This window comes from Prionailurus viverrinus, chromosome B4, assembly GCF_022837055.1.
Source record: "Prionailurus viverrinus isolate Anna chromosome B4, UM_Priviv_1.0, whole genome shotgun sequence".
Lineage (NCBI taxonomy): Eukaryota > Metazoa > Chordata > Mammalia > Carnivora > Felidae > Prionailurus > Prionailurus viverrinus.
This window is the reverse complement of record NC_062567.1, coordinates 86,748,157-86,774,753: the sequence shown is the minus strand read 5'-3', so window position 1 is coordinate 86,774,753 and position 26,597 is coordinate 86,748,157. Positions and strand designations below refer to the sequence as shown.

The 26,597-nt window shown below is 41.5% G+C and overlaps 2 protein-coding genes and 1 long non-coding RNA gene across 7 annotated transcripts in view; 1 reads left to right on the top strand and 2 right to left on the bottom strand.

Moving 5' to 3' along the window:
* LOC125169598 (uncharacterized) overlaps window positions 1-2,436 on the bottom strand; it is a 120,917-nt gene extending 118,481 nt beyond the window's left edge. For 4 of the 5 annotated variants that reach the window (XR_007153733.1, XR_007153736.1, XR_007153734.1 and 1 more), the window contains exon 1: window positions 2,301-2,420. This is a non-coding gene — a long non-coding RNA (uncharacterized LOC125169598). Of the gene's footprint in view, window positions 1-2,300 lie in introns of all 5 variants that reach the window. The other variant, XR_007153732.1, reaches the window with a different exon arrangement.
* Window positions 2,437-2,610: 174 nt separating this feature from the next.
* On the top strand, window positions 2,611-22,916 carry KICS2 (KICSTOR subunit 2). The gene is made up of 3 exons (XM_047865071.1): window positions 2,611-2,845; window positions 8,655-8,940; window positions 20,062-22,916. The coding sequence occupies exons 1-3, from the start codon at window positions 2,611-2,613 to the stop codon at window positions 20,876-20,878; spliced, it is 1,338 nt and encodes a 445-aa protein (XP_047721027.1). The 3' UTR covers window positions 20,879-22,916.
* Window positions 22,917-25,898: 2,982 nt separating this feature from the next.
* Window positions 25,899-26,330, bottom strand: LOC125169597 (40S ribosomal protein S3-like). The gene has a single exon (XM_047865072.1). The coding sequence runs from the start codon at window positions 26,325-26,327 to the stop codon at window positions 26,007-26,009; it is 321 nt and encodes a 106-aa protein (XP_047721028.1). The 5' UTR covers window positions 26,328-26,330; the 3' UTR covers window positions 25,899-26,006.
* Between the last annotated feature and the right edge of the window lie 267 nt (window positions 26,331-26,597).

The window sequence follows — 26,597 nt, the reverse complement described above, 5'->3', positions numbered from 1 at the left end:
TTACAATGTTGGCATTGTGTTTTCTTAACATTTTTATTGTCAAGTCAATCTCTTCCTTTGTAATTTCCTCCAATTCTTCTATAATTAAAAGGCTCTTTCCTATCCCTAAGTCAATTACATCTTCACTTGCATTTGTATTCTAGTTTTTTTATGGTTTTGTTTTTTACACATGTAGTTATTATTTTCTTAAGTTTATTCATTTTTGAGAGAGAGGGCACACAAGAGAGAGAGGAGGCAGAGAGGAAACAAAGCAGGTCCACACTGCCAGCACGGAGCCCAGTGTAGACTCACACACACAAACCACGAGATCATGACCTGGGTGGAAACCAAGAGTCAGATGCTCAACTGACTGAGCCACTCAGGTACCTCTGTAGTTATTTTTTTGATGTTTTATTTATTTTTGAAAGAGCGTGTGCATGAGTGGGGGAGGGGCAGAGAGTGAGGAAGACAGAGGATCCAAAGGGGTTCAGCGTTGACAGCAAAGAGCCCAATGCGGGGCTTGAACCTACAAACCATGAGATCATGACCTCAGCTGAAGTGGGACGCTTAACCGATTGAGCCACCCAGGTGCCCCTGTTATTTTTTGTTGCAGGACACAGGAGTTTTTGTTTTGTGCTTTTTTTTTTTTTTCCCGTCACAATCATGTCTCCTTCACTATCAATTAAGTTTTCCTTTCCCCTACTGATTTATGATGCCACCTTTATTATCTTAGGAATTCTTATATTACTTGGGTATGTTTGTGAGCTTCATGACCCTCTTTCACTGTCTGTTGGTTTTTTTGATTACTAACTTCTACTCATTCATCAAGAACCATCACATTCTCCTCCTGGAAGCCTCCCTGATTCTTCCCAAAAGATATGACTGCTGCCTCCTTTTTCACCTTTATAACACATAAAATTCTGCCTTGTATCGCAGTTAACATGGCTGATTGTATCCAACTATATTCATGAGAGCAGGGAACAGGCGCACTATATATTCATTAAAACTAAACTGTTGGATTTGCATGAAAAGATGGTGATAGCAAAACAGATCTAGTTTGACAAAAAAAAAAAATGAAAACAGACAATTCCCTCATTTCAACAAATATCACTGTACTATCCATTATGAAACAATTATAAAGGTGAGTGAACATTAGATTCTGACTCGGGGAGTTCACCACTTAGGTCAAAGAGGCATATGAATACACGTGATTCAACAGTGTGACTAGTGTAAAATAATCATGTACAGGGAAGAAAGGAAAAAACTAACTCAGCAAGTAGTGGGCATAATTTCAGAGTAGTGGACATACCTATAAGCTGGGTTTATGGTGTTTCTTTTATTTTTTTTTTAATGTTTATTTATTTTTGAGACAGAGAGAGAGGGAGAGTGCGAGAGCAGGGTAAGGGCAGAGAGAGAGAGGGTGAGGGTAGAGAGACAGGGAGACAGAGAATCTGAAGCAGGCTCCAGGCTCTGAGCTGTCAGCACAGAACCTGAGCGGGGCTCCAGCCCACAACGGGGTGATCATGACCTGAGCTGACTTGGGATGTCCAGCCGACTAAGCCACCCAGGCGCCCGTGGGTTTACGGTGTTTCTTAAATGTCAAGGAATTTGCAATTAATCTGAATGCAACAGGGCATCAGTTCAGAACCTTCAACAGAAGTTTCATTAATTTATCCTTCCTGGGGGCGCCTGGGTGGCTCAGTCGGTTGGGCGTCCGACTTCGGCTCAGGTCATGATCTCCCCGTCCGGGAGTTCGAGCCCCGCGTCAGGCACTGTGCTGACAGCTCAGAGCCTGGAGCCTGTTTCAGATTCTGTGTCTCCCTCTCTCTCTGACCTTCCCCCATTCATGCTCTGTCTCTCTCTGTCTCAAAAATGAATAAACGTTAAAAAAAATTAAAAAAAAATTTATCCTTCCTGGAAGACCTTTTGAAGGAAGCCTAACGTAGATTGGGTAGCATGGGCAAGCTGCAGAGCTCTGCTCGGAAGCTGTTCCCTTCGCGCGAACCTGAGATGCCTTGTGCAGGATACAGGTGCGAATTATTGCAAAGTGTGCGACTGGGTGAAAATGAAACAGGGGGATAAGATACAAACCTTTACCGGTATCAGGTACTATAAGCCACGTACTTGCGTTGGTTTAAAAGGCATGAGAACTGACTCCTTGTGAGAGAGCACAGTTCGAGCCACTAGCCTCATCTTCGCGCCCCGCCCTCAGGCCCCAGGCGAGCCCAGGCCAGATGTTAAGACCAAGAACTACGGACGTCAAGTCAGCGTGACGTCACCAGCACTGACGCAGTCTCACAGGGAGGGGCCTCTCAGCTCACCTCAGAACGCAGTCAGGTCCGCGGAGCAGCGAGTTGACCGTCTCGTGTTCTGCCCTAAAGATCCGAATAGTCGGCAGTACGGGAGCCGAAGCGCCGAAGTTGCTCAGGAGCTGAAGACGGGCCACTTCCCTCCTTCCTTGGCCCTTACTGGTGTCCTCTCTAAGGCCCAAGCGCGGTCCAGGCGGCAGCGCGCTCACGAGCTCGCCGCTTGCGGCGTTCGCGCGCACGCACGCTTGTGCGCACGTTCCCTGAGAACCCGGAAGTGCGAGGGAGAGGAGAGCCACGTGGGTGGAGCTGGATCGCAGCTCGCATGGGGGAGTCTATCCCGCTGGCCGCCCCGGTCCCGGTGGAACAGGCGGTGCTGGAGACGTTCTTCTCTCACCTGGGTATCTTCTCTTACGACAAGGCCAAGGACAATGTGGACAAGGAGCGAGAGGCCAACAAGAGCGCGGGGGGCAGCTGGCTGTCGCTGCTGGCGGCCTTGGCCCACCTGGCCGCGGCCGAGAAGGTCTATCACAGCCTCACCTACCTGGGGCAAAAACTAGGTACCTCCGCCCCGCCCCCCGTGCCCTTTGAGGAGGAAGGAAAGGGGGTCTGTTCCCCGATCGGCAGTGGCTTGGGTTCCCTGTCTCTGTCACTTGTAGCCTCAGGCTCAACTTGGCACTCCCAATTCTCCCACCGTTCCCTTCCTTCCCTCGGCTTCCACAAACCCCGCCCACTGGCCTCTGCTGCTGTTAGATTGGCCACCCGGGTGGATGCTCTTTGCAGGGTTGTGCCACAAACCGATGGGTGTATCCATTTTGCTCAGTGCATGGATTGGTGCCGTAAATGAGAAGTTAAGCAAACTGTATGTCTTCACTCTTCTGATCAGTGACACTGTGGCCAGAGGAGCAAAACTTGCCAACACAACCTAGTTATAATTAATGAACACTTTTATCCGGCCTCTTAAGGTTAAGGCCCCTGCGAGTTGCAGATGGAGTCCTACCCCCTCTTCCTAGGCTCTCAATAAATATTTAATGAATGAGGAAATGAATACTGGACAGGAAAGGCAAGAAATATGCCTAACACTAGCAAGAGGGGACTTACGGGGGAAATGGTAAACACTCTTACTCCGTCATAAATCTTGCCCCTGAAAATAAGATGCAAGAGCAACTGATTTTCACTACAGAAACAATTAGTATGAGTAGATCAGGAGGACATAAAGTATGTGAAAGCCAAAGGCTATGCATACAAAATATTACGGCTTACAATTATCAGCAATAAATACTATAAGTCCCAGAGCTTTCAAAGTTGTGTTAGTATTGTGGCCTATGTTTACACCCTTTCATTATCAGAAAGCACAGGGTTGGGTATGAGTGAAGAACACGTATATACAATGTAGAATAGAAAGGTAAAATTGAGTGCAGATTCCATTTTGATTGTTAACCCCTAGTTTCCTTACATTTCCTGAAAGTGGCCATGTACATACTGCTGTCAGTAAACACCCAAGGGGTAGGGCTTTCTCAGATCTTAACTTCTGCCTTAGCTGTTCAGGTAATGACTTGTTATTTAGTATGTTGACGTATTGGCAAAAACTGGTCAGATAGATTCACCTTGTGTGTTTTTTCCACCCCTTTTTACAGTGGTACTTCTCACAAATTTGCAGTTGATGTTGCAGTATTATTATTCCCCTTTCTACAGATTGCCAGATTGTTTGTGCTCACTGGTGTAGGTAGTTGACAGATCTCAAACTGGAATACCTGCTTTTGAAGTGTCAGATTGTGTTCTTATCCATGTGATTTATAAAAAATTGGCATATGTATTCTACTTTAAATCTACCTTGTATATACAGTTGACCCTTGAGCATTAGGGGCTTGAACTGCCTGGGTCCACTAATACACGGATTTTTCCCATAAATACAGTACAGTAAATGTATTTTCTCATCCTTTATGATTTTCTTAACATTGTTTCTTCTCTAGTTTATTATAATACAATACATAATACTGTATATATATATATACTATATATACGTACAAATAGATGTACAAATATACAAAATGTGTTAATCTACTGTTTATGTTATCAGTAAGGCCTCCAGTCAATAATAACCTATTAGTAATTAAGTTTTTGGGGAGTCAAAAGGTATACTTGGATTTTCAACTGTGTTGGGGGAGGTCGGCACCCCAACACCCTCCTCTGTCACCCCCAGCTCTGTTCAAAGGTCAACTGTATTTAGAAATGCAGAGGATTCTGGCTGTAAAATTGAAAGTGGGTAATTTTCTGGCAGTTTTCGTTATTTTTAGATTCCCCCACTTCATGAAGAATGGTAATTGACCCCAGTGCCATGATTCTTTTTAAAGCTCATGTATGAGAATTTGATAAAACCCATGAACTTGTATATGAAAAATATATGTGTAATACAATTTTGCATATAATCTGAGAGGGTTCAGTGGATTTCCTAAAGCCTATTTATGGACCCCAGCTTAAAAATCTGTTATTCTAGTTTAAGTTGTATGTGTCTGGTTGGTTTTTGGTAAACAGAACTAGCTGCCTGTGTGTAAGAGCATGTGTGAGACCATCACTGTCCCTGACTTGGTTCTTTGCAATGGCCCTTATTATGTAAAGTGACTAGTTCTGCACGGACGCCCAGCTTGCATGCATGAACCTGAAGGCTGCACCTTGAAACTGACCCAGGAGCCATTTACACTATGAAACGTGCCCTGGCATGGTTCAGACTCCCAGGTGATCTGTCACTTCTGAGTAAATGTTCTGAAAATGGCATGTTTAACCTCAATGCCTCATAACTTATACCCATGTGTAGTAATTGTAGGCTCCCGATTTAAAATTTTAACTTTGCAGATATCTTACGGTTTTTTGATACTGAGAGTGTTTGTGATAATGTGCTTACAATATGATTTTGTGATTATTCTGTTGACTCCATTTTCTTAAAACCTTGGGGGAAAATTTTTGTGTTGCCACTTAGACATTCCCATGTTTTTCAAATACTTTGCTAATTAGAATGTTTGTATGGTTTTCTTTAAAAAGCAAAACAAAAAGTTTTATGTGTATTTTTAAACATTTAAAACATGGTTCAAAAAAGTGAGTCTTTCTGACTTCACTCTCACGACTAGTGTTCATCAGAGACCTTAGCAGAGAATCCTGTTTATTCATGCACATGTCAGCAAACACTATAGGCAAAGGACAGGCCTGACAGGGAGCCTTCTGTTCCTGTATTGGCTCAGTTCTGAAAAACTTTGGGTGGAGTCCTTTCTTATCCTGGAGCTTTCTCTTTCCTTTGAGGGGAGAATATACCTGTTTGGGGATGGCTTAAAATATGCCATCTCAATGCCTTTGGAGGATTTTAGGTCATACTTTTCTCCCTTTGGTTTCATTACGAGAGGGTTTCCTCAACCTCTGGCTGTTGGAATTTAGCATGGTAGAAAATGCCTTAACTTGAGAACTGATGTTTACAAATTACCATTAACAAGAAGCTGTGGAACAAAATACTCAATTAGATATTTTACATACTCCTTTAATATATTTGTTATGTGAAATTTTATCATGTGAGATGGACCACTGAAATCTTGAGAAATAATGAGGATTCAATACATAGAGCCTTCTAGAAATAATTCAAAATAACTGTATTTTGTAAACTCAAAAAATTGAAAAGAGGAAGGTGTCTGATGTCTCTGATTCCTTGTTTCCCAGTATGAAGGAAGGCCCGTCCCCATTGGATATTCCTTATCAGGATAGTCAACAATAGGATTGTGCTCCTGAGAGATTGGAGAACAGAGACCTGTTTAAAAGAAATGCATTGGTGGTCTCTCCCTTCCTTATAGTGTCCCTTGGTTTTACATATTAGTGATGGTGTTTATTGATAAGATTTTCACAGTATTTTTGTATTTATGTGGTGTTTCCACTCCCTCAAATAAGGGTAATCTGACAAAGGAAGGTATCCCTTTTTCACCAAGGCCACGCTATTTAACAGCGGAGGTGAGTACAGTTGAAATCACCTAGCTATCTTTCAAATAGATGCTATTCTTTTTTACAGTACGTGAAGCTCCCAATTTACCATAGAGTTTTAGAAGCTCACTTAGATAGTGGTTACAGTTTTCTTATATCAGGTATGAATGGAAGGGAAGGGGATTATGGTTGTGGAATATGTGCTTTGCTCCAGGCACATTACATACCAAATGTTATTTCATTTTGTCTTCTTAGCAACTCTGTTACTAGCTGCGTGTTAAAAAACAACGAAGGCTCAGAGTGGCTAAGTCATTTGCACATCACACAGCTTATAAATTCGGAAGCTGAAAGTTGGAACTAAGTCAGACTTCCAGAACTTTTAGATTTTTTTTTAAAAAGATTTTGTTTTTAAGTAATCTGTACACCCTACATGGGACTTGGACTCACAATCCTGAGATCAAGAGTCACGCACTCCACTGACTGAGTCAGCCCAGGGATTTTGCTTGGTACTCTATTGCCTTCCTCAGCTAGGAGATTTTTTTTCCTGAACTTGGACACAGAGGTCTATTTATTCCATACTGTCGCATCACAAAATCTGCCAAGTTAGACTGAATACAGGCAAGGAAGGAAGGCAAACCCTTCAGGGTACAGTCCTGTGTGGGATGTTAGTGCTGGGGTCAATCCACCTGTACCACATAGTTTTTGCCGCTGTTAGCAGGAGGAATGATTTGAATGCTAGTCAGTTTGTTTAGGCAGTATATTGAAGAAAACATTTTTTAAGTATTAGTAGTTTATGGAATAGTAGGAAGGTGACAAAACTTCTGGGTTTGCCCAGGGCTGACGGGGTTCCCAGGACATGGGACTAAGGGTTTTCCCAGAAGCCAGACCTTGAGTGCCAAGACTTGGAAAGTCATGGAAAAACTGGGACAAGGTGGTCACAGTAGTAGGAAGGGATGTAAGATTCATTTCTTGAAACATAAATGGGGCCCTAAACTAAAAACAGCATTGTGAGATGTTTCATTTATTAAGGGGATAGTTTACAAATCCCTTGATACATAATTTTCACTCCTAATTGATATGTTTAGAATAGTGATAAATTTCTTCATTAAACTATTTTGTGTGTATCAATAGAAAATGTAAACTGTCACCCATTTCTGAGGGTTTTATATATTCCTGAGAATTAGTGTTTTAAACTTGCCCTATTTCTTTTCATTTTCCTAATGTCTTACCTGTGACCCTTTAGTGGGGTGCAGAATTGCTTAAGAAAACATCTATGAGCTGAAGCTGGCTCTATAATTATTAGAAATAGAGCTCATCATGCATTAATACAGAAGTAAGGAAATGCTGTCTGTGCCACTTGATTCTTTTTAACTATTGAAAAGGATGTATTTGGTCTTTTTTTTTTTTTCTTTCTGATTTGCTTTGGAACCCCTGAATTACACCAGCAGTTATTTATAATTGCTTCCTGCTCTTAATAATTCACAGCATGGTGCTTATTTTGTTATAACTTATAGTGTCAACCTTGTCAAGAGTACTAAAGATTTCAGGGCACCTGGCTGGCTCAGTGTGTGACTCTTGATCTCGGGGTCATGAGTTCAAGCCCCATGTTGGGCATAGAGATTTTTTTTTAATTTTTAATGTTTATTTACTTTTGAGACAGAGAGAGACAGAGCATGAGCGGGGTAGGGGGAGAGAGAGAAGGAGACACAGAATCTGAAGCAGGCTCCAGGCTCTGAGCTGTCAGCACAGAGCCCAATGCGGGGCTCGCACTCACGGACCATGAGATCATGACCCGAGCCAAAGTTGGACCGTCAACCGACTGAGCCACCCAGGCACCCCGGGCATAGAGATTATTTTAACAAAAGGACTAAAGGTTTTCTTTTTTTCCTCTGGGGCCCCAGTAGTCTGTGTTCTTGTGTAAGGGAGATACACATATGTGTATTTTCCATTTTCTGGTATGGCTTAAAAGCTAAGGCAAAGGAAAATGCAACTCTAATGCAGAAATAAAATTTCCTGATTTATCAGGAATAACAACAGTGTTTTCCGATCGGGTATTCTTTTTTGTTTTAAATATATTTATGTGGAAGGAGGGCTGTTTAGATCCAGGTTGATGTCACTTACTAGGTCAATTATCCTCTGAAATAAATGTGAATCCTCATTGAACCGGGGTGGGGGAGAATCGGTACACGGGTAAGGAAATCATACGCAGGTGCATTGCCACACTAATGAGTTGTACCAGGCATTCTTTCTTCTTCCTCGGTGAAATCACGAGTCGCAAAATATTTGAATTGGCGGCTGATGATAACTTACTGAGCTCAGTAGGCTCCACTCCTTTCCGTGTGGATGCTGGGAGAACTTTTGCCCTGCTTTCTCTTCCTTACTTGTCATATGCTAATGTCTTTTGCCTACCAGGGGGCCAGTCCTTCTTCAGCAGGAAGGATTCCATCCGCACCATCTACACTTCCCTGCACAACGAGCTGAAGAAGGTGGTGACTGGCCGCGGGGCACTAGGTGGGACCGCCCCTCACGTGGAAGAACTGCTTTCCCACCTGTCAGAGCAGCTCTGCTTCTTCGTTCAGGCCCGGATGGAGATCGCGGACTTCTACGAGAAGATGTACACCCTCAGCCCGCAGAAGTTCATCAATGCTGAAGAGCTCGTTGGCCTCTTGGACACCATCCTCAAGAAGTACAGCTCCAGGTGAGTGTAGGTGAGGAGGGAGGGAGGGACAGGCGTGGCAGCGTCTCCCTCCCATCAGACCAGGTCTTTCCCCCACACTCGTGAAACCCCATCGTTAAACAGCCCTGAAGCGGAGAAGTAGTCGTTTTACATTTTATACGTATTAATTAAGCACCAGGTGTACCTTAGGTACCTTCTTTAGGCGTCATTAAACACCATGCCGGGTGGATACTTCTCCAAACAATGGCCAAAGACCAAGAGTGGAGAAATCCTTAAAAGATGTATTATAACTGATTTTGCTGCTTATAAAAGAGTTCACACGAGCGAATTGTGTATAAAATAATGTGACTTCTTAACAAACCATTATTCAAATAAATGTCCCTTTCAAAGTAATCACCTTGGTGAGTCATCCACTCATTCCTCCGATGTAACCATTACTTAACATGTGTTGGAAACTCCTTTATAATTGCTTTCAGTGCCTGTGGCATAATTTTGGTTTTGTTTTTAACTTCCTTAGTGGAGACAGGCATCTGTACTTTTGAGGAAGGCATACTTGAACTTTTTTGATAGTCAAAAAGCTATTTGTAGCCAACTTAATTTTTTTTTTTTAAAGACATTGATCAGCTGGAAAACCTGTCTTTGAAGGCAATTGCTACTTTAAAAAAAAAAAAAATGAGCCTGGCTACATGTAATGTATTGCTCACTTCCTACCCAAAAAGCAATACCCAAGGAATTTGAGAAGCATTGTGTATTATTATTCAACTGTTGAAAGGAATGGAGTACTGATACATGCTACGACATGGATGAATCTTGAGTAATTATGCTATGTGAAAGAAACCAGTCACAAAAGATCACATAGTGTATCGCTCTGCTTATAGGAAATGTCCAGAATAGGCAAAGTCATAGACACAGAATGTAGCTTACAAATTTATAGACACAGAAAATGGTTGTCAGGGGTCAGAGGGGAAGGTGAGAATGGGGAGTGACTGCTAATGGATATTGAGTTCCCCTTTGGGGGGCCATGAGACTCTTCTAAAATTAGATAGTGGTGATGGTTGCACAACTCTGATTAAACCATTGAATCCTATACCTTAAAAGAGTGTATTTTGGGATGGCTGGGCGACTCAGTCGGTTAAGCATCCGACTTCGGATCAGGACATGATCTCACAGTTCGTGGGTTTGAGCCCCACATCGGGCTCTGTGCTGACAGCTTAGAGCCTGGAGCCTGCTTTGGATTCTGTGTCTCCCTGTCCCCCTGTCTTCCCCCACTTGTGCTCTTTCTCTGTCTCTTAAACATGAATAAATGTTAAAAAAATTTTTTAACAAATGTATTTTTTTTGTATATGAATTAAATAGCAAAGCTATTATTAAAAAAACAAAACAAAAAACAATGATTTCATAGCATCATGAGTTTGAGCCCCATGTCAGCCATGCTGACAGTGTGGACCCTGCTTGGGATTCTCCCCCCCACCCCCCATCTCTCTCTCTCTCCCTCTCTGCCCCTCCCTTGCTCTCCCTCAAAATAAATAAATAAACTTAAAAAAAAAAACAAAAAAAAAACCATGCAATGAACACACAAATATATTTTCCCTGGACTCATATTATTAAAACATCACCATGTTTGTTTTATATCTCTCTCTATAAAATTTTATTTACCATTCCCCCCCCCCCCCCGCATTGTTTGGAAGTTATATCATCATGACACTTTAACCCCAAATACTCAGATTGTATTTTCTGAGAACTATACAAAACTGTAGCATAGTTTTCTCAGGAAATTCAGCACTGATTTTCTACCATCTGCAATAAATAGTCCATATTCAGATTTCTCCAATTGTCTCCAAAATGTCTTCTAGTTATTTTTTATCGTCATGTATTTTCTGTTTTTTGACATTTAAAATTTTTGTTTTTAGTAGGCAATACATTAATATGGCTCAAAATTTATAAAGTACAAAAGAATACATAGTGAAATGTGCCCCTGTCCTTCATCTAATTCTTTTCCTAAAAGGCAATGAATGTTGTCAGCAAGTTCTTCCTACCCTTCTAGAGAGACAGTCCATGCATATAAAAATACACATTTTCTTTTTTTAAACAAATTTTATATGTTAACACATTTTCTGTTTGGAAATACTTTATTTCTTCCTAAAACCTGATTTGTACTTTTTTAAATAAAATAGTTTTTTGAAATCCAAAAACAAAAGTACAGTTGGAGATAATGATTCTCAAGGGGAAGAGATCTCACGCGGCGATTCCCAAATGCTAATGTGAAAGTGGTTTGCTGAACCATTTGGGAAGTTTAAGAAAACAAACCATACCTGGGCCTCCCCACTACTTACCCCAAGAAGGTAAGATTTAATGATTTTGGACTCGTTGCCCAGAAACCTATGTTTTAAAAGTTCCCTGTGATACTGAAAATAGCCTACATGAAAAAATTGTTTGGATAAACCAGAGAAAGTTGCCAACACTGGGATATACTAGTACTGAACCTTAACAGAGTGTGTGTGTGTGTGTGTGTGTGTGTGTGTGTGTGTGTCTGTCTCCTAGGAGTGGTTATTACTATTTACCTATTTTCATTTTTATTTTATTAGATTTGTGATCTATCATCTTTTCAAAAAGTATTTATTTATTTATTTATTTATTTATTTATTTAGAGAGGTGGGGGGAAGGGGCAGAGAGAGAGAGGGAGAGAGAGAATCCTAAGCTGGCTCTGCACTGTCAGCACAGAGCCCGATGTGGGGCTCAAACTCACCAACCATGAGATCGTGACTAGAGCCCAAATCAAGAGTTGGAGAGGACTCAACTGACCGAGCCACCCAGGTGCCCCAAGATTTGTTCTCTTTGAACCTTCTTTGAAACATTCCACTTCCCAGAGCTTTGAGAATTTCTTCCATCTCCTGCAAAAGTCCAGCTTTCATTCTTGAAGCTCTTAGGGCAGTACTTGGCTGTACCCCTCATCTTTCTGAGTGGACACAGATGGAATCTGATGGATCTGGGTTGCAGTGTCACTTAGGGTCAAGGTGTTTTCATCCACAGTCTCCATCTTCCATCCGTGCTGCCTTTATCTAATTAGTAGGGAGTTACTGATTATAGATACATCCTAGCCTGAAAATGATCTCATTTAGAAGCCTTGGGTTATATTTGAACAACATAAATTCCTTGGTTAAGAAATTCTGCAAAGTTGAAATTCTGTATAATATGGTGATTTGGGGAGGGAAGTAGAATTATTCTAGGTATAAGTTTAGCATGCTTTGCCCTTTGCCAGGATAATATCCATTTTTCTGTAGACCTTTTGATTTGGCATCTGTGCCACACAAAACACATTTCTTTCATGGTTCCATTGTTCTAGAGAAATAATTCATGTTTTGGTGTTCTGTTGTATTGAAAGAGTTAATCCTTTTCCCAAAAGACCCAGTTTATCTTTCAGGGAATGTTTATTTGTCCCAATATATCTGATTCATGTCAGAACGCTTATAAAATATTGTGTGAATCTTTTATCTTTCCAATGATGAAATGCTTTTGTATTAAAAAATTAACAAGCATGATGTATATCACAGAGTCTAAACCTCTGGCCCTGATTTGAGATGCAGATCCTGTGTGAGTTATTGCAAGGTCCAGTCTACTTTCAGAGACAAATGAGAAGGATATTTTGTTTCTTTTCTTTGGAAGTCGGTTGTGTTCAGAGTAGAAAAGTGTTAAAGGTTTCCTTTTTTGGTGAACTTATTACAGTATTAAGCAAGTGTAAATTATTCCTTCAGCATCACAGTCAGTTATGATGCTGCATTTCAAGTTGAATAATTAACATGAATCATATGAGTTTTTATTTGTGTGCCCTTTAGAAGGAAAAATATGAATTTAGCTCATGCAGGATCAGGATGTCTACTGATGAAGTTTTGGGGTGGTAATGTGGGTTCATGGGGTCCGGAGCCAATGACCCAGAAAGAATTCTTGAAGATGTCTTTGATGCAAAAGATGATGTTATTAAAGCATGTGGAGAGGACCCATGGGCAGGAAGAGCTTCATTGGGATGGTGACGGGTAACTCGTTATACACCCTCAGGTTGGGGGGGGTCAGGGATAGAGTATGTCTCTATGGAATTTTGGAAGCAAGGTTTCCAGGACCTTGAGGGGCTAGCTGTTGCTAGGGAAATGCCATTTATTACTATTTAATAAAACCTCAGTCATGAGACCTTTCAGATATATATATGGGGGGTAATAAGCTTGGAGTATGATTGCCAGCATATATCTTGAGGCAGTTGAGATAAAGGAAGTTGACTTACAGGATCCTCGAGGTTGGGATAATGTTAAGGTTCTCTTTTGCCCCCAGCACAGTGTCATCCTTGAGGCAGCTGAGCTCCTAAAGGGAGGTCACTCTGCTGGTCTCAAGGACTTGTCAATGGACCAGAGGCAGTAAGGGAATTTAACTTTTCATTTGCCTTAGTTTCCCACATCACTATGGCAAGCACTTCAACCCCTTTCCTTTGTTCTTGGACAGCCAGGAGTGTCTGGGGAATATCATACATATTCCACCCTGGGGTGGGCGGTGGGGGGGGGGGCAGTGTGTGTCAGCCTATATTTTGCCCTCAGCTTGCCCCAAGCTTCCTCATCACTACTATTCCTTGAATACTTTTGGGGCGAGGTAGAACTTGTTTTGTTTTTTTCCCAAGGAAGCATCAGTGGAATTCTTTTTGATTCTGTGGAATTCATTTTGAATTTACTTACCTGTGTTATACAGTGCACATAAAAGAAGATTCTGGCTAATTTTTCTATTTCATAGTTAAAATAAAACTAGAAGATAGGTTATAACTGCAAAATATTTACTCTCCTAAATCAAGAGTATAATTTTAAGAAGTAATTCTTTCAAAGAAGTAAGCAATTATTTATGCATTCTAGACTGCTTTAAAAAAATCCCTCCTGTGGCAGTAGTAATATATCATTAAGTGACTTACATCCTTTAATTATGATTTTACAGTTAGATTTTAAGGAACTTTTTTTTTTTGAAGAGTTTCCTTTTAAGTAACCTCTACACACAACATGGGGCTCGAACTCATAACCCCAAGATCAAGAGTCACATACTCTACCAACAGAACCAACCAGGTGCCCCAGAGAACATTTTTTTAAATTGAATTACATAAAATTTTTGTTTACATTTTAGGGAGCACATTTTTTTTTATCTGAATGCTTCAGATGACAGGATTCTCACCAAGGGCAGAACTGTGATTTATTTAGGCCTTGCACCCTTTTTCCTTCAAAAAAAGATTCGTGATGATAAGTGAAATTAACTGTTGGTTGTGTGTGTATCATTCAACAAGCTGACTTTTCACTCACTGCAAATTTCATTAACAGAACCACAGTGCAGTTTCTGTGGGACACATTCTACCCTAGGCATTCAACATGCCTTGATTTTTTTTTTTTTTAAATTTTTTTTTTTCAACGTTTATTTATTTTTGGGACAGAGACAGAGCATGAACAGGGGAGGGGCAGAGAGAGAGGGAGACACAGAATCTGAAACAGGCTCCAGGCTCTGAGCCATCAGCCCAGAGCCCGACGCGGGGCTCGAACTCACAGACCGCGAGATCGTGACCTGGCTGAAGTCGGACGCTTAACCCACTGCGCCACCCAGGCGCCCCGAACATGCCTTGATTTTAACAGTGAGGACTACTGGCCTTCTGTGATCTTGCCCCAGTCTCTCTTTTCAAATTCATATATGTCCCATCAAATGCCTTAAATTGTCCCCAGACTTTTAGTAAAAAGGAAGAAGCTTCAACGAGAATTCTTTGAGGATTTTAAGCAGAAGCCAAAAAACATTCCATAATCTAATGTATTCCTGGTAAGTATTTGCTATTTCCTACCCTGGTCCCTTATTTGTTTTGCCTGGAATGTCCTTGAACTCCGAGGGGAAGAACATATCGGTTCCTTCTACCCTTCTAAATTCTCAGCAGGGGGCCCTTTACAAAAGACAAATTAACATGAGGAAAACATACCAGTGTATTTAATGTAAGTTTTACGTGGCAGGGAGCCTTCATAAAATAACGAAGACCCAAGGAAGCTGTGAAACCTGTGTTTTCATGGTACATTTTGTTATAAAACAAGATTCAGCTGAGTACATTTGAAGATGTAAGAGTTGTTGGGAGATGTGCTAGGACAAAAAAGGGAAGGAGCCAAGAGTAGAAGGCTGGGGCAACCAGCAACGCCTGTTCTTTCAGATTCCTCTCTGTGTCCCTGGTCTTTGGAGGTAAGGATGCTCCTTTGCTTAGGGTAGGGGGAGGGCACCTCTCACTTGAGGGTTTTATGACCTGCTTCAGGGGAGGGTCAGGAAGTGTTTCCTGCACATATTCCTCAAATTTATTCAGCTTAAAATAGTATACCAAGATGCCATATCTTGGGGTAGTATGTTCTGAACCCTGTCATACTGCATCATGTATCAGTTGCTATTGCCACAATCGTTCTGTATAACAGACCATCCTAAAATTCACACTTACAGGCTTGTGAGTCTACTGGAAGTTGGCCCGACAGGCCCGGCTTAGCAGGGTGGCTCTGCTTAACACTGTTGGTCTCACTGGGCTTGCCTTATTACTGTCAGCTTTGGGCTTAGTCTGCTCCACATGTACTCGTTCATTCTGAGCCCGAGGTTAGTGGGGAGGCAGCTACACGGTGGCTATGGCCCAAGTGCAAAAGAACAAGCCCAGCCAAGCTCATTTGAAGCCTTTGCTTGCATCACATCTGTTAACACGTGTTTCCTTTGACCAAAGCAAGTCACGTGGCCCAGGCCATAATCCAGGGATGGGAACGTGCACTCTGCCTCTGGCGGGAAGACTTGCAGAGGTTGTGGAATCGGAGGCGATTAAGAATGGGGCCAGAGGGGCACTTGGGTGGCTCAGTCGGTTGAGCATCTGACTCTTGGTTTGGGCTCAGGTCGTGATCTCATGGTTTGTGAGTTTGACCCCATATGGAGCTCCACGCTGACAGTGCAGAGCCTGGAATTCTCTCTCTCTCTCTCTCTCTCTCTCCCTCTCTCTCTAAAAAACTTAAAAAAAAAATAAATAAATAAAAGAATGGGGCCAGAAATGAAAGCCCTCACCTTTACCTGGCTAAATCCTACCTGCTCTTTAAGCTTCATGGCTCAATTCAAATTCTGTCTCCCTTATGGGCTGCATAATCTTTCAACCAAAAGAAATTGCTTTTTCTAAAATCTCATTTTATTTTGTATCTCTCATAAGAGATGTATTACTTCCTACTTGTATCGATTTATAAGTACCTCCTTCTACCATGGAAAGTCCTATAAGGCAGACTTTTGGCTAATGCATCTTGATATCTTCAATGTATTTGTATCTAAAAACTAGTAGAAGTTTGTTTTTTTTTTAATTTTTTGTTTAATTTGAGATAGAACGCGGTGGGGGGGAGGAACAGAGGGAGACAGAGAGAGAGAGAGAGAGAGAGAGAGAGAGAGAGAATCTTAAGCAAGCTTCGTGCTTAGTGCAGAGCCTGATGCAGGACTCGATCTCACAACTATGAAATCATGACCTGAGGCGAACTCAAGAGTTGGATGCTCAACTAACTGAGCCACCCAGGACCCCCACTAGTAAAAGTTTTAAATGAGAAGAAACTATAGATTTTTGTTCATTATGGTAAAATATACATACTATAAAATTTACCATTTTTTAAATTAAAAAAATTTTTTTAATATTTATTTTTGAGAGAGAGGGAGAGGAAGTGTGAGAAGGCGGGGGGGGGGGGGTGCAGAGAGAGGGAGCCACAGAATCTGAAGCAGGCTCCAGGCTCTGAGCTGTCAACACAGAGCCTGACGTGGGGTTCGAACCCACAAACCATGAGATCACGACCCAAGCCAAAGACGCTTAACTGACTGAGCCACGCAGGTGCCCTTAAAATTTACCATTTTAAAATGTATGTAGTTCTGTGGCATTCAGTACGTTCACACTGTGCTACAGATTGTTTTTAATCATTTTCATCTGACTCCTCACATGCATGGGACTTGCATACTTCTTTTGGAAGGAATTCCTTGATGTGGATTTGTGAAGGAGAGAGTTCTCTCTTACCCGCTTTCTCTCTGTCCCCACTCCCTTTCTCTCTCTCTTTTTTGGCTTTTTTTAGAGCAGATGTTCTTTGCAAATAGTTGTCAATTTATTCTGTATTCAGACTCTTCCAACCTCGCTGCCATAGCTGAGGTATATATTTTGGATTACAACAATTTAACAGATCCCCCTATAGTGTGAGTTGTAAATAGGCATGAGGCACAGAACAAGAATGGAAATGGGGAAATGATACATCATAATGCTAATCTCAAAGTCTTGGCAGAATAACATTAACATGAATTTTTGGCTCTTCTTTAGGATGAAAAATAGCTTCGAAATTCACATTCATCCTAATAAATGTTGAACATATAAACAGTTTTAGTTTATGTTTGTGGAAGAGCTTGTTCAGAATTCTTTCTGAAGATTAGTACAGAGAATTCATGTTCTTTCAGAGAGACCATTGGATATAAATGATGATTTCCAATGAGGCAGAAAAATGGAGTATTGTTATTTGTGGTAGAATTTTCTTCAATCTCATACCGTTTTCCTATTATTGACAGTCTTTACTATGTTCTGAGTTCCTTGGCAAATTTTCTCGATACCCATGATTATAGAATCTTGTGATGTTTTATGGTCATTAAGTGTCAAAGGGCCTAAAGGCTAAGGTGGTAGGAACATTTCTTACACTTCAAAAGTTTTGAGACGTGCTATAGTGGGGTTGTGTGTGTGCATGTGTATTAGACTTTCTTAACGTTTACTTCAAGCATGTAATCTTTGGAGAGTGCAAATTAGTTAATTAATTACTAATTAAGTATATGAGCTGGGGATTTGAAATCTGGTTTCTCTCTCTGATTCCCCGACCCCCCCCCCCCCCCCCCCCGCTTTTTTAAGTTTATTTATTTCTTTTGAGAGAGAGCACAAGCTGGGAAGGGGCAGAGAGAGAGAATCCCACGCAGGCTCCACGCTGTCAGCGCAGAGCCTGACATGTGGCTTGAACCCACGGACTGCAAGATCATGACCTGAGTGAGCTAAGATCAACAGTTGGATGCTTAACTGACTAAGCCACCCAGGCACCCCATCTTTCTGATTCTTTGAATGTATTATTAGACTAAAACCTTCCACTACCCATGTTTTAGCTTCCTTCTCTTGAAGGATATTGAAGGGAAAATACTGGCGATAGAAAAAAAAAATAATGTGTGGTCATGTGAATAACTATATCCTACTTATCACATCAGTTTCTATCTTAAAATATCCAACCTAATATGGGCTCTCTAATTAATTTTTAATAATCCCTCTAATTAATGTTTAAATGGATTTTTTAAAACTCTAGGTCTATTTGTGATGATTTTTTTCCTTCACTTTTTAATTGATAACCAGCATTTGCCTCTTCAACGGGGGCCAAGAGAGCCATATGAGAAGCCTCTGCCTTGTTGACAGTGAAGCAATTAACTTATGTGGGTTCAGGCCTGTAAATCATCTCCCATGGTGCCTGGGGCATAGGATATGCTCAGTAAATGCTAGATCTTGCCCACATATTTGAAATCAGGGTCACTTGCAGTTGCTTTGGATCTTTAGGAAGAGTATAAGGGCTTGGCGTTGGCTCCTGGAGAAGGAGAGAGCATCAGGCCAGAGAGACACTAATCACCCCCTGGGCATGTTTCAGAAGACTGAGCAAGAAAGCTCTACATGGTCCATACAGAGAGGACCTTCCTTGCCATTGTTACAGAATTTTATTTAGATCACAAACAACAGAATCAATGAGGCAGAAAGTAAGATTCAAATCTTCACATAGTTGGTTTACCATGTTTACTGAATCTCTGCTCTGTGCCACGTGTTTTAGAGATAAAGGAGTGTAGGAAGTAGGCAGTGTTGACTTGTCCTCAGGGAGGAGCTCAAAGCAAAGGTGACCATGTGTCCCAGTTTGCCTGGCAAATTATGCAATGAAGCTACTAACGTGGAAGACAGGTATTAAGAAACAAGAAGAGTAAATTGGCTGACTAGTGTGGACGTGAACGGAGAAGACCTTTCCGAGGAAATGACTCTGAATAGGAAACCTGAAGCATCAGAAATAGGTATTGATGGGAAAGGGTCATGTTCTCACTTGCCTCAGGCTCTTCACACTTCGCTTTTTCCCCCTGTTCCTGAAGGGGACATACTCCCATTCCTCTCTCCTCCCACTGCACAATATTACTGTTAACAAACGGAGTAGAAAAAATGTTTTACAAACAGGTAGCAGTCCATGAGTCGTAAAGTTAATTTAGTGAGTAGTGATCCAATTTAAAACAAGTAAATATTGAAGTATTAGATTTTTTTTAATTTAGCTACTACTTTGTTTTTAACTGTGACTAAAATATGAAGGAGGGGCGCCTGGGAGGCTCAGTCGGCTAAGCATCCGACTCTTGATTTTAGCTCAGGTCGTGATCTCATGGTTTGTGAGTTCGAACCCCATATTGAGCTCTGGGCTGACGGTGTGGAGCCTGCTTCGGATTCTCTGTCTCCCTTTCTCTCTGCCGCTCCCCTGCTCGTGCTCTCTCTCTCAAAAGTAAATAAACATTAAATATGAAGGAAATTTGGGGATTAGGATTGAATAAGAGCTTACCTTCTGGAGTTACTATGGAGTTACCATAATACCTTGTGGAGTTACTATGCACATTAAGTAAGTTTATATGTGTTACGTACACATTTAAGATACGTTTTAGTGACTTTGTTTTTCTTTTTACCTGTGCTTCTTTAGGACTACATCCTGAAAAAGAGGATGCCTTGTTTTGATATTTATGTGAGTTATATAATTCCCAGAATGAATAAAATAGGTTAGGAAAGAAGTACAGCTAATTTCATTTCTTTGTATTTGAAAGGAAGGGAACCATGACTCTCATGTTCTGTTTAAATGTCAGGCTATTTCCACAGGAGGATATGATGCTGACATAACTCTGAAACGGTGAAGTTACGTCAGAACAACTTTTCAAATAAATCGGCATGCAGCCCTTCAACTTTTCCTTCCCCTGCCCCCAAACATAATGTTACTTGTCTGGCCACAGTGTGTTGTTTTGAGGGTAGAAAATGTCAATGTGGAGTAACATTTCCACTTATTTCTATTAATTTCCCTTCCCCTTCAGATTTCACCACCCCATCCTCAGTCCTTTGGAAAGCAGTTTCCAGCTGGAAGTCGACGTCCTGAGTCATCTCCTGAAGGCCCAGGCTCAGGTCTCCGAGTGGAAGTTCCTCCCGTCTCTGGTGAACTTGCACAGTGCTCACACCAAGCTGCAGACTTGGGGCCAGATCTTTGAAAAGCAGCGGGAGACCAAGAAACATCTGTTTGGAGGGCAGTCTCAGAAGGCCGTTCAGCCCCCACACCTTTTCCTTTGGCTGATGAAACTCAAAAACATGCTTCTTGCCAAGTTTAGCTTTTACTTTCACGAGGCATTGAGCCGACAAACGACTCCTTCAGAAATGAAAACGTTGACTGCAAAAGCCAACCCAGACTTCTTTGGGAAGATTTCCAGCTTCATCAGGAAGTATGATGCTGCCAATGTGTCCTTAATCTTTGACAACCGAGGTTCCGAGAGCTTTCAGGGTCACGGCTATCACCACCCCCATTCCTACAGAGAGGCCCCTAAGGGTGTGGACCAGTATCCAGCTGTGGTGTCTCTGCCCAGCGACAGGCCCGTCATGCACTGGCCCAATGTCATCATGATCATGACAGACCGCATGTCCGACCTGAACAGCTTGGAGAAAGTGGTCCACTTCTATGATGACAAAGTTCAGAGCACCTACTTCCTAACCCGCCCAGAACCTCACTTTACCATTGTTGTCATCTTTGAGTCAAAGAAATCTGAAAGAGACTCCCACTTTATTTCCTTCCTCAATGAGCTCTCACTTGCCCTTAAGAACCCCAAAGTTTTTGCAAGTCTGAAACCTGGCTCCAAAGGCTAGCAGGTGATTTGTGTGAAAGGTTTTCAAGACTGGAAATTGTGTTCTTAATTGCTCTAATGATCTACTGTGGTCTATGATTAGAGTTTCCATCCATTCATGCTTCTCCCAGAGCTAAATTAGAGACAGATCCTCCCTAATTGTGTCGCACACTTTATAAGCAATTAAGGCCAATTGAATTAAGTATCCAAAGAGTAATCTGGGAAGTGATCATGACTACTGTGTATAACCGTGGTACAGCGAAGTACTTTCAGTACTTTCTCCTATTTTCCTGTATTTCACGTAGACTGAATATTTATTAGCCTTTGATTTTTCTTTCCACATGTTTTATGTTGTTCTAAACTTTCTGTTTTAATGCAATTCCAAATGCTTTCTCCTTTCCCTTCCTTCCGGGATGAGTAATTGGGATAAGATATTAAATGGCCTTTTCAGAATCAAGGACTGTACGTTTTCTATCTCATAAATTAGCAAAGTTAACATAAAATTATTTTATGATTCTCATCAACAAATTAGTATTTTGGATGCCAAAGCTAGTGTCTTGGTGAAAAATAGCCATCAGTTATTGAAATTAAAGGTGAACCAGAGTGGTCCCATAACATCAGGTGTTTAATAGTTCAGAAGATCCGCAGAAACTTTAATAGTCATGGGCTCTTTTTTGGGGGTGATCTATACACAACTGCATTTCTTCTTACCCTTGAAAAGTTTGAATTTTTCATTCTGTTTGAAAGTTAGCAGAAGCCATTACGTGGGGTTTCTTCATTCTTCAGTATATTATGTGCTTGGCTTTCTGTTTATCACCTTTCTGCTGAAAGGCACGTTCATGTTTGACTCCACTCTCTGCTTCCTCTTTGGCTGGAAAAGCATGTAGTCTTAGTTTTTCGTCCACTTTTAGACATTCATGCAACTCAGCCTGCTTTTATAATGTCAAAATGTTGGTCTTGATACCTTGTGCTTGCTAAAAATCAGTTGTGTGTGCCAAAGACCTCTTCATAGTTGAATAATCAGATGAGTACTTAAGCACATCAGAACTTGAGTTTCATGCCTGTCTCCTCCAAATTATTTTTAGAAGCGGTGATGTCTCTTAACACATGCTGCCTTCACACTTTCCTTCCGCAGGTGTTCCTGGGGTAGTAGATGGACCCCTAAAGGTATAATGGGCCGTGGAGGACTTCACTTCTAGATTATTGATTACGAATAAAAATAAGCCACAAAGAGTAATTGAGTTGTTACTGATAGTTCCTTCAAAACTTGTGTGTGACATAATCAGATCAGTCCTGTTTCTCATGATGGCACGGAGCCACGGTTTTACTGGGCCGCCACAGCAGGCAAGCTGGCAACATGGGCAGAGCCGCTCCCAGTCTGTGCCAGGAGGCCAGCCCACCTTGGTTGGGACTACCTGGTGGAAGGACCTACTGGCCCATTTCCTTTCCTTTTCCTTTTCCTTTTCCTTTTCCTTTTCCTTTCCTTTCCTTCTCTTTTCTTTCTTTTCTTTTTTCTTCTCTTCTCTTTTTTCTTTCTTTTCTTTTGCTTTTTTCAAAATAAAAGTCCCTATGATATAAAAAGCCAGTTTGCTTTAAATAGAAAGCAGCGATTGACTCCTGCACTTTATTCACTCTGGTCATATAAAAATCCGAACAACACTGAACTTTTATAAAAAACTGGAAAGAATTAGAACTAAAAATTCAAATCATTTTTCTTCCCTTTTGTATTTTTCCGGGAAAGTGAAAAATATTCCTTGGTGTTCACATATTTTTTTTTTTTTCTAGAAAACAATCACCATTAGCCTTAATGAAATGATCCCCATGTACCTAAAGAAATATGCTTCAGTGGAACTTGGAGAAGAGTGTAAATAAAACAGACAATATGATATTTAAATAACCAGTCCTTGCCTGGGAAATGTATATTTCCTATGTATGAAATCTGGGGCGCCTGGGTGGCGCAGTCGGTTAAGCGTCCGACTTCAGCCAGGTCACGATCTCGCGGTCCGTGAGTTCGAGCCCCGCGTCGGGCTCTGGGCTGATGGCTCAGAGCCTGGAGCCTGTTTCCGATTCTGTGTCTCCCTCTCTCTCTGCCCCTCCCCCGTTCATGCTCTGTCTCTCTCTGTCCCAAGAATAAATAAACGTTGAAAAAAAAATTAAAAAAAAAATGTATATTTATTTTTAAACATATTTTGGTTCAAGCCAAGAAACAAAGTGATTCTACTCTGAGACTTGTCCTCTTAAATCAGTAATGAGATGATCTGTAAAGTCTGTGTTTTGGTATAGGGAAGAGTAAATCCGCATATTCTCTGAGGACTGTTTACTTGGAAATTGTTTCTGGGGTGCCTGGGTGGCTCAGTTGGTTGAGAGTCTGACTTTGGCTCAGGTGGTGATCTCACAGTTCGTGAGATCCAGCCCCATGTCAGGCTCTGTGCTGACAGCTCAGAGCCTGGAGCCTGCTTCGGATTCTGTGTCTCCCTCTCTCTCTGCCCCTCCCCCCTGCTCAAAAATAAATAAACATTAAAAAAAATTAAGAGAAATTGTTTCTAAACCACAACTCGATCAGTTTTTATGCATAACCAGGAGTGTGGCCAACACTTACTGAGTTTGCCAACAAGCCCATCAAGGAGTGTTCATTTTTCGATGTTGTTTGGACACAGGGTGAACATTCACAGCTTTGTCCTCTTGGGTCCAACCTGGTATCTGACTATATCATTTCAGGGTTTTAGGGAGTGTGTGAAAATATAGCCATTGCCCCTTATAAACAGCTTTGCTTACCTCGGTCTCATTTATCCATGGTCACCCGAGGTCTGGAAGCTGAAAGCCAATTCCTCCTCCTGACGAATCATCAGGAAGTCAGTAGCAGCCTACTGCTACCTCACAAAGCCTGTGTCATTCACCTCACTTTATCTCATGGCGTCAGTATCGTATCATCTCCCATCATCAGAGAAGGGTGAGGACAGCACAATCAGATTTTTAGAGACAGAGCCCACATTCACATAACTTGCATTACAGTACAATGTTATAACTGCTCTATTTTATTACTGGTGTTAATTTCTTACTGCGCCAACTTGTAAATTAAACTTTATCATAAGTATGTATGTATAGAGAAAACCATAGTATATACAGAGCTTGGTACTGTATACAGTTTCAGGTGTCTGTTGGGTGTCTTCAGCGTACTTCTTGCAGATAAGGGGGACTACTGCACAGCTTCTTAACTAAGGATTCAATACTCCCGATATTGCTTTGTATATTTCAACACATTGTAGAACATTCACTTACAAGAAAGAAAACGGTTGGTAACTCACCGCACTCCCGTTGAGTCACTCATATGATCTGTAAAATGCATCCACCTTTTGATCGAGCAGCAAACTTGGCTTTTGTTTTTTCTGTCTTTTTTTTGCTTGTCAGCCTCTGGGCTTACTTCCTTATCTGTAAAATGGGGATAAGAACATATGGGCTGCCTTTTTCAAAGGATATATAAGAATGGAATGACATCATGCATGTAAAAAAGGCTTTGGAGCTTACTTGGGTTTGAAAGCTGTATAAATAAAAGACGGACCATTCTTTCCTTAAACTCAGTACCTCTCCTGTTCTCGTCTTTCTCTTCAGATCTGTGGCATAAGTGTGCTTAGTCATTATGTCTGAACGGTACTTAAAGAACTCGCTTAGAAGAGGAGGCAGATAAATGCCTAACCAACTCACCCTCCCCTCTCTCCTTATTTTAGGGATAAGGTGGTTCTTTGTTTCCAAATTCTTATGCTTGGTTGATAGCATCATTCAGTTCTATGTTCTTACTGATATTTTCGGGGGAGGAGGGGATCTAGGTGCTCTTTTAATTACCAAGAGAGGTGTGTTAAAATCTAACTGTGATTGTAGAGGTCTTCCTTTATTTCTGTAGCATTTTGCCTTTTGTATATTGAAGCCCTTATTAGGCCCATATACATTCACAATTTTTCTTTTTCACATATTGACCATTTATCAGTGTGAAGTTTCCTACTTTATCTCCATCACTACTCCTGCTTTGAAGTACATTTTGCCTGATATTTTTATGACCCTTCCAGTTTGTTTCTGCTGACTGTTCATATGGTATGTCTTTTCCTATCCTCTCACTATTTGTATCTTTATTTTTAAAGTGTCTACAGTAAGAAATAAAGAGAGAATACTGATTACAAAGAGAAATAGCCAACTCTGCTCTGCAATCTGACAATCTCCACCTCTTGACTGAAGTGTTTAGTTTATTTCATACCTATGAAGTTTTTACAGTCAGGACTTTGCTGATGGTATCCTTAAGCTATCAGTGATCATGCTTTTCTTTTTTTTTTTTTTCTTTATGTTGGAAGTTAGATCAAGAGGTTTGATCAGATTTTTCTTTTTCCTTTCTCTCTTTCTTCTTTCTTTCTTTTTTTGTAGTGACTATTGTGTATTTTATTTGGAGGTAGCTAATATGTGGCATTACCTGGATCAATTATATCACTAGAGGTTACAAAACAGTGATATTCTAATTATGTCATTCCTTTTTCATTTGTTAGGAGGAATACTTCTATGAGAATAAACTTTACGTCTATTTGGTTATATTAAAGAACAGTTCCTATAGGAAGGGCTTGATTCTTTTGCCAGTTTTTATCTTAATTTTTTTAAGATTTTATTTTATTCTGGTTTTCTTTTTCAAAGATTTTATTAAAGGTCTTTACAGAGCAAAATCCAAACTCCAGATGCAGCTGCCACGGAGACCCTGTTAACATTGTGGGTACTGGCTGAGGCATGGCAGGGAGTTCTGACTTCCCACCCTCCTGTCCCGAGATGGGGTTGCTGGGGAGTATGTCATATTTGGGTTCCACAATGCTCACATGATCTGGCAGGGAATTCTTACCACTTGGTCAGACTTACCACTTGGGTCTGACGGAAGCATGCTCTTCACTTTGACGCCTAGCACGCCCTGTCTGAGCAGCATATGTCACACAGCAGTGTCCATGTACTAGTTAACAGGGTCCTCACTGTGAGTCATCAGGCCATCCACAAACTTCATGGATTTAGCCCTTTGTCCTTGGACTTTCCCAGACACCACAAGCTCACAGCCTTTGGCCCTACTCTCCATGATGAACCACAAGACACTATAGAAGGCGCTCCACACGGTGAGGCCTCCTAGGAGTTTATAACGTAGAGACTGCCTGGGCAATAGCACACAGACCTCCTGTGGCCACCTTCTCAGCATAAAGCTCTATGCTGCCCTCGGGGAAACCAAACCTCTGCTGAACTACAGGGATCAACTCTTGGATCTGCCAGCCTGTCTCACCCAGATCATTCTGTGCCCTGATAGCCAAGATACTGATTTCTGTCCTGGTTGGTGTAACTTGGACCTCAACCCTGGACGAGCCGCCTTTAGCCAGCTCCTGAGTGAGAAACTTGTTCAGTTCAGCTTCGAAGACGCCATCAGCGATGAACTTCCTCTTCTCGGAAATTTGCTCTGCCATCTTGCTGCTGTGTACCTCTGAAAGGCAAGGCAAGATTTTATTTTTTTAAGTAATCTCTACACCCAACGTGGGGCCCGAACTCACAACCCCAAGATCAAGAGTCTCGTGTTCCACCGACTCAGCCAGCCAGGTGCCCCTCTTGCCACTTGTTCAAATAATGAGTTAGGGGCACCTGGTTGGCTGAGTTGGTGGAACACGAGACTCTTGATTTTGGGGTTGTGAGTTCGGGCCCCACGTTGGGTGTAGAGATTACTTAAAAAAATAAAATCT

Coding starts and splice junctions, on each gene's coding strand:
- LOC125169597 (XM_047865072.1), bottom strand. CDS start 26,327: ATGGCAGAGCAAATTTCCGAGAAGAGGAAGTTCATCGCTGATGGCGTC.
- KICS2 (XM_047865071.1), top strand. CDS start 2,611: ATGGGGGAGTCTATCCCGCTGGCCGCCCCGGTCCCGGTGGAACAGGCG. Junction 2,846..8,654: donor CTACCTGGGGCAAAAACTAG/GTACCTCCGCCC, acceptor TTTGCCTACCAG/GGGGCCAGTCCTTCTTCAGC. Junction 8,941..20,061: donor CTCAAGAAGTACAGCTCCAG/GTGAGTGTAGGT, acceptor CTTCCCCTTCAG/ATTTCACCACCCCATCCTCA.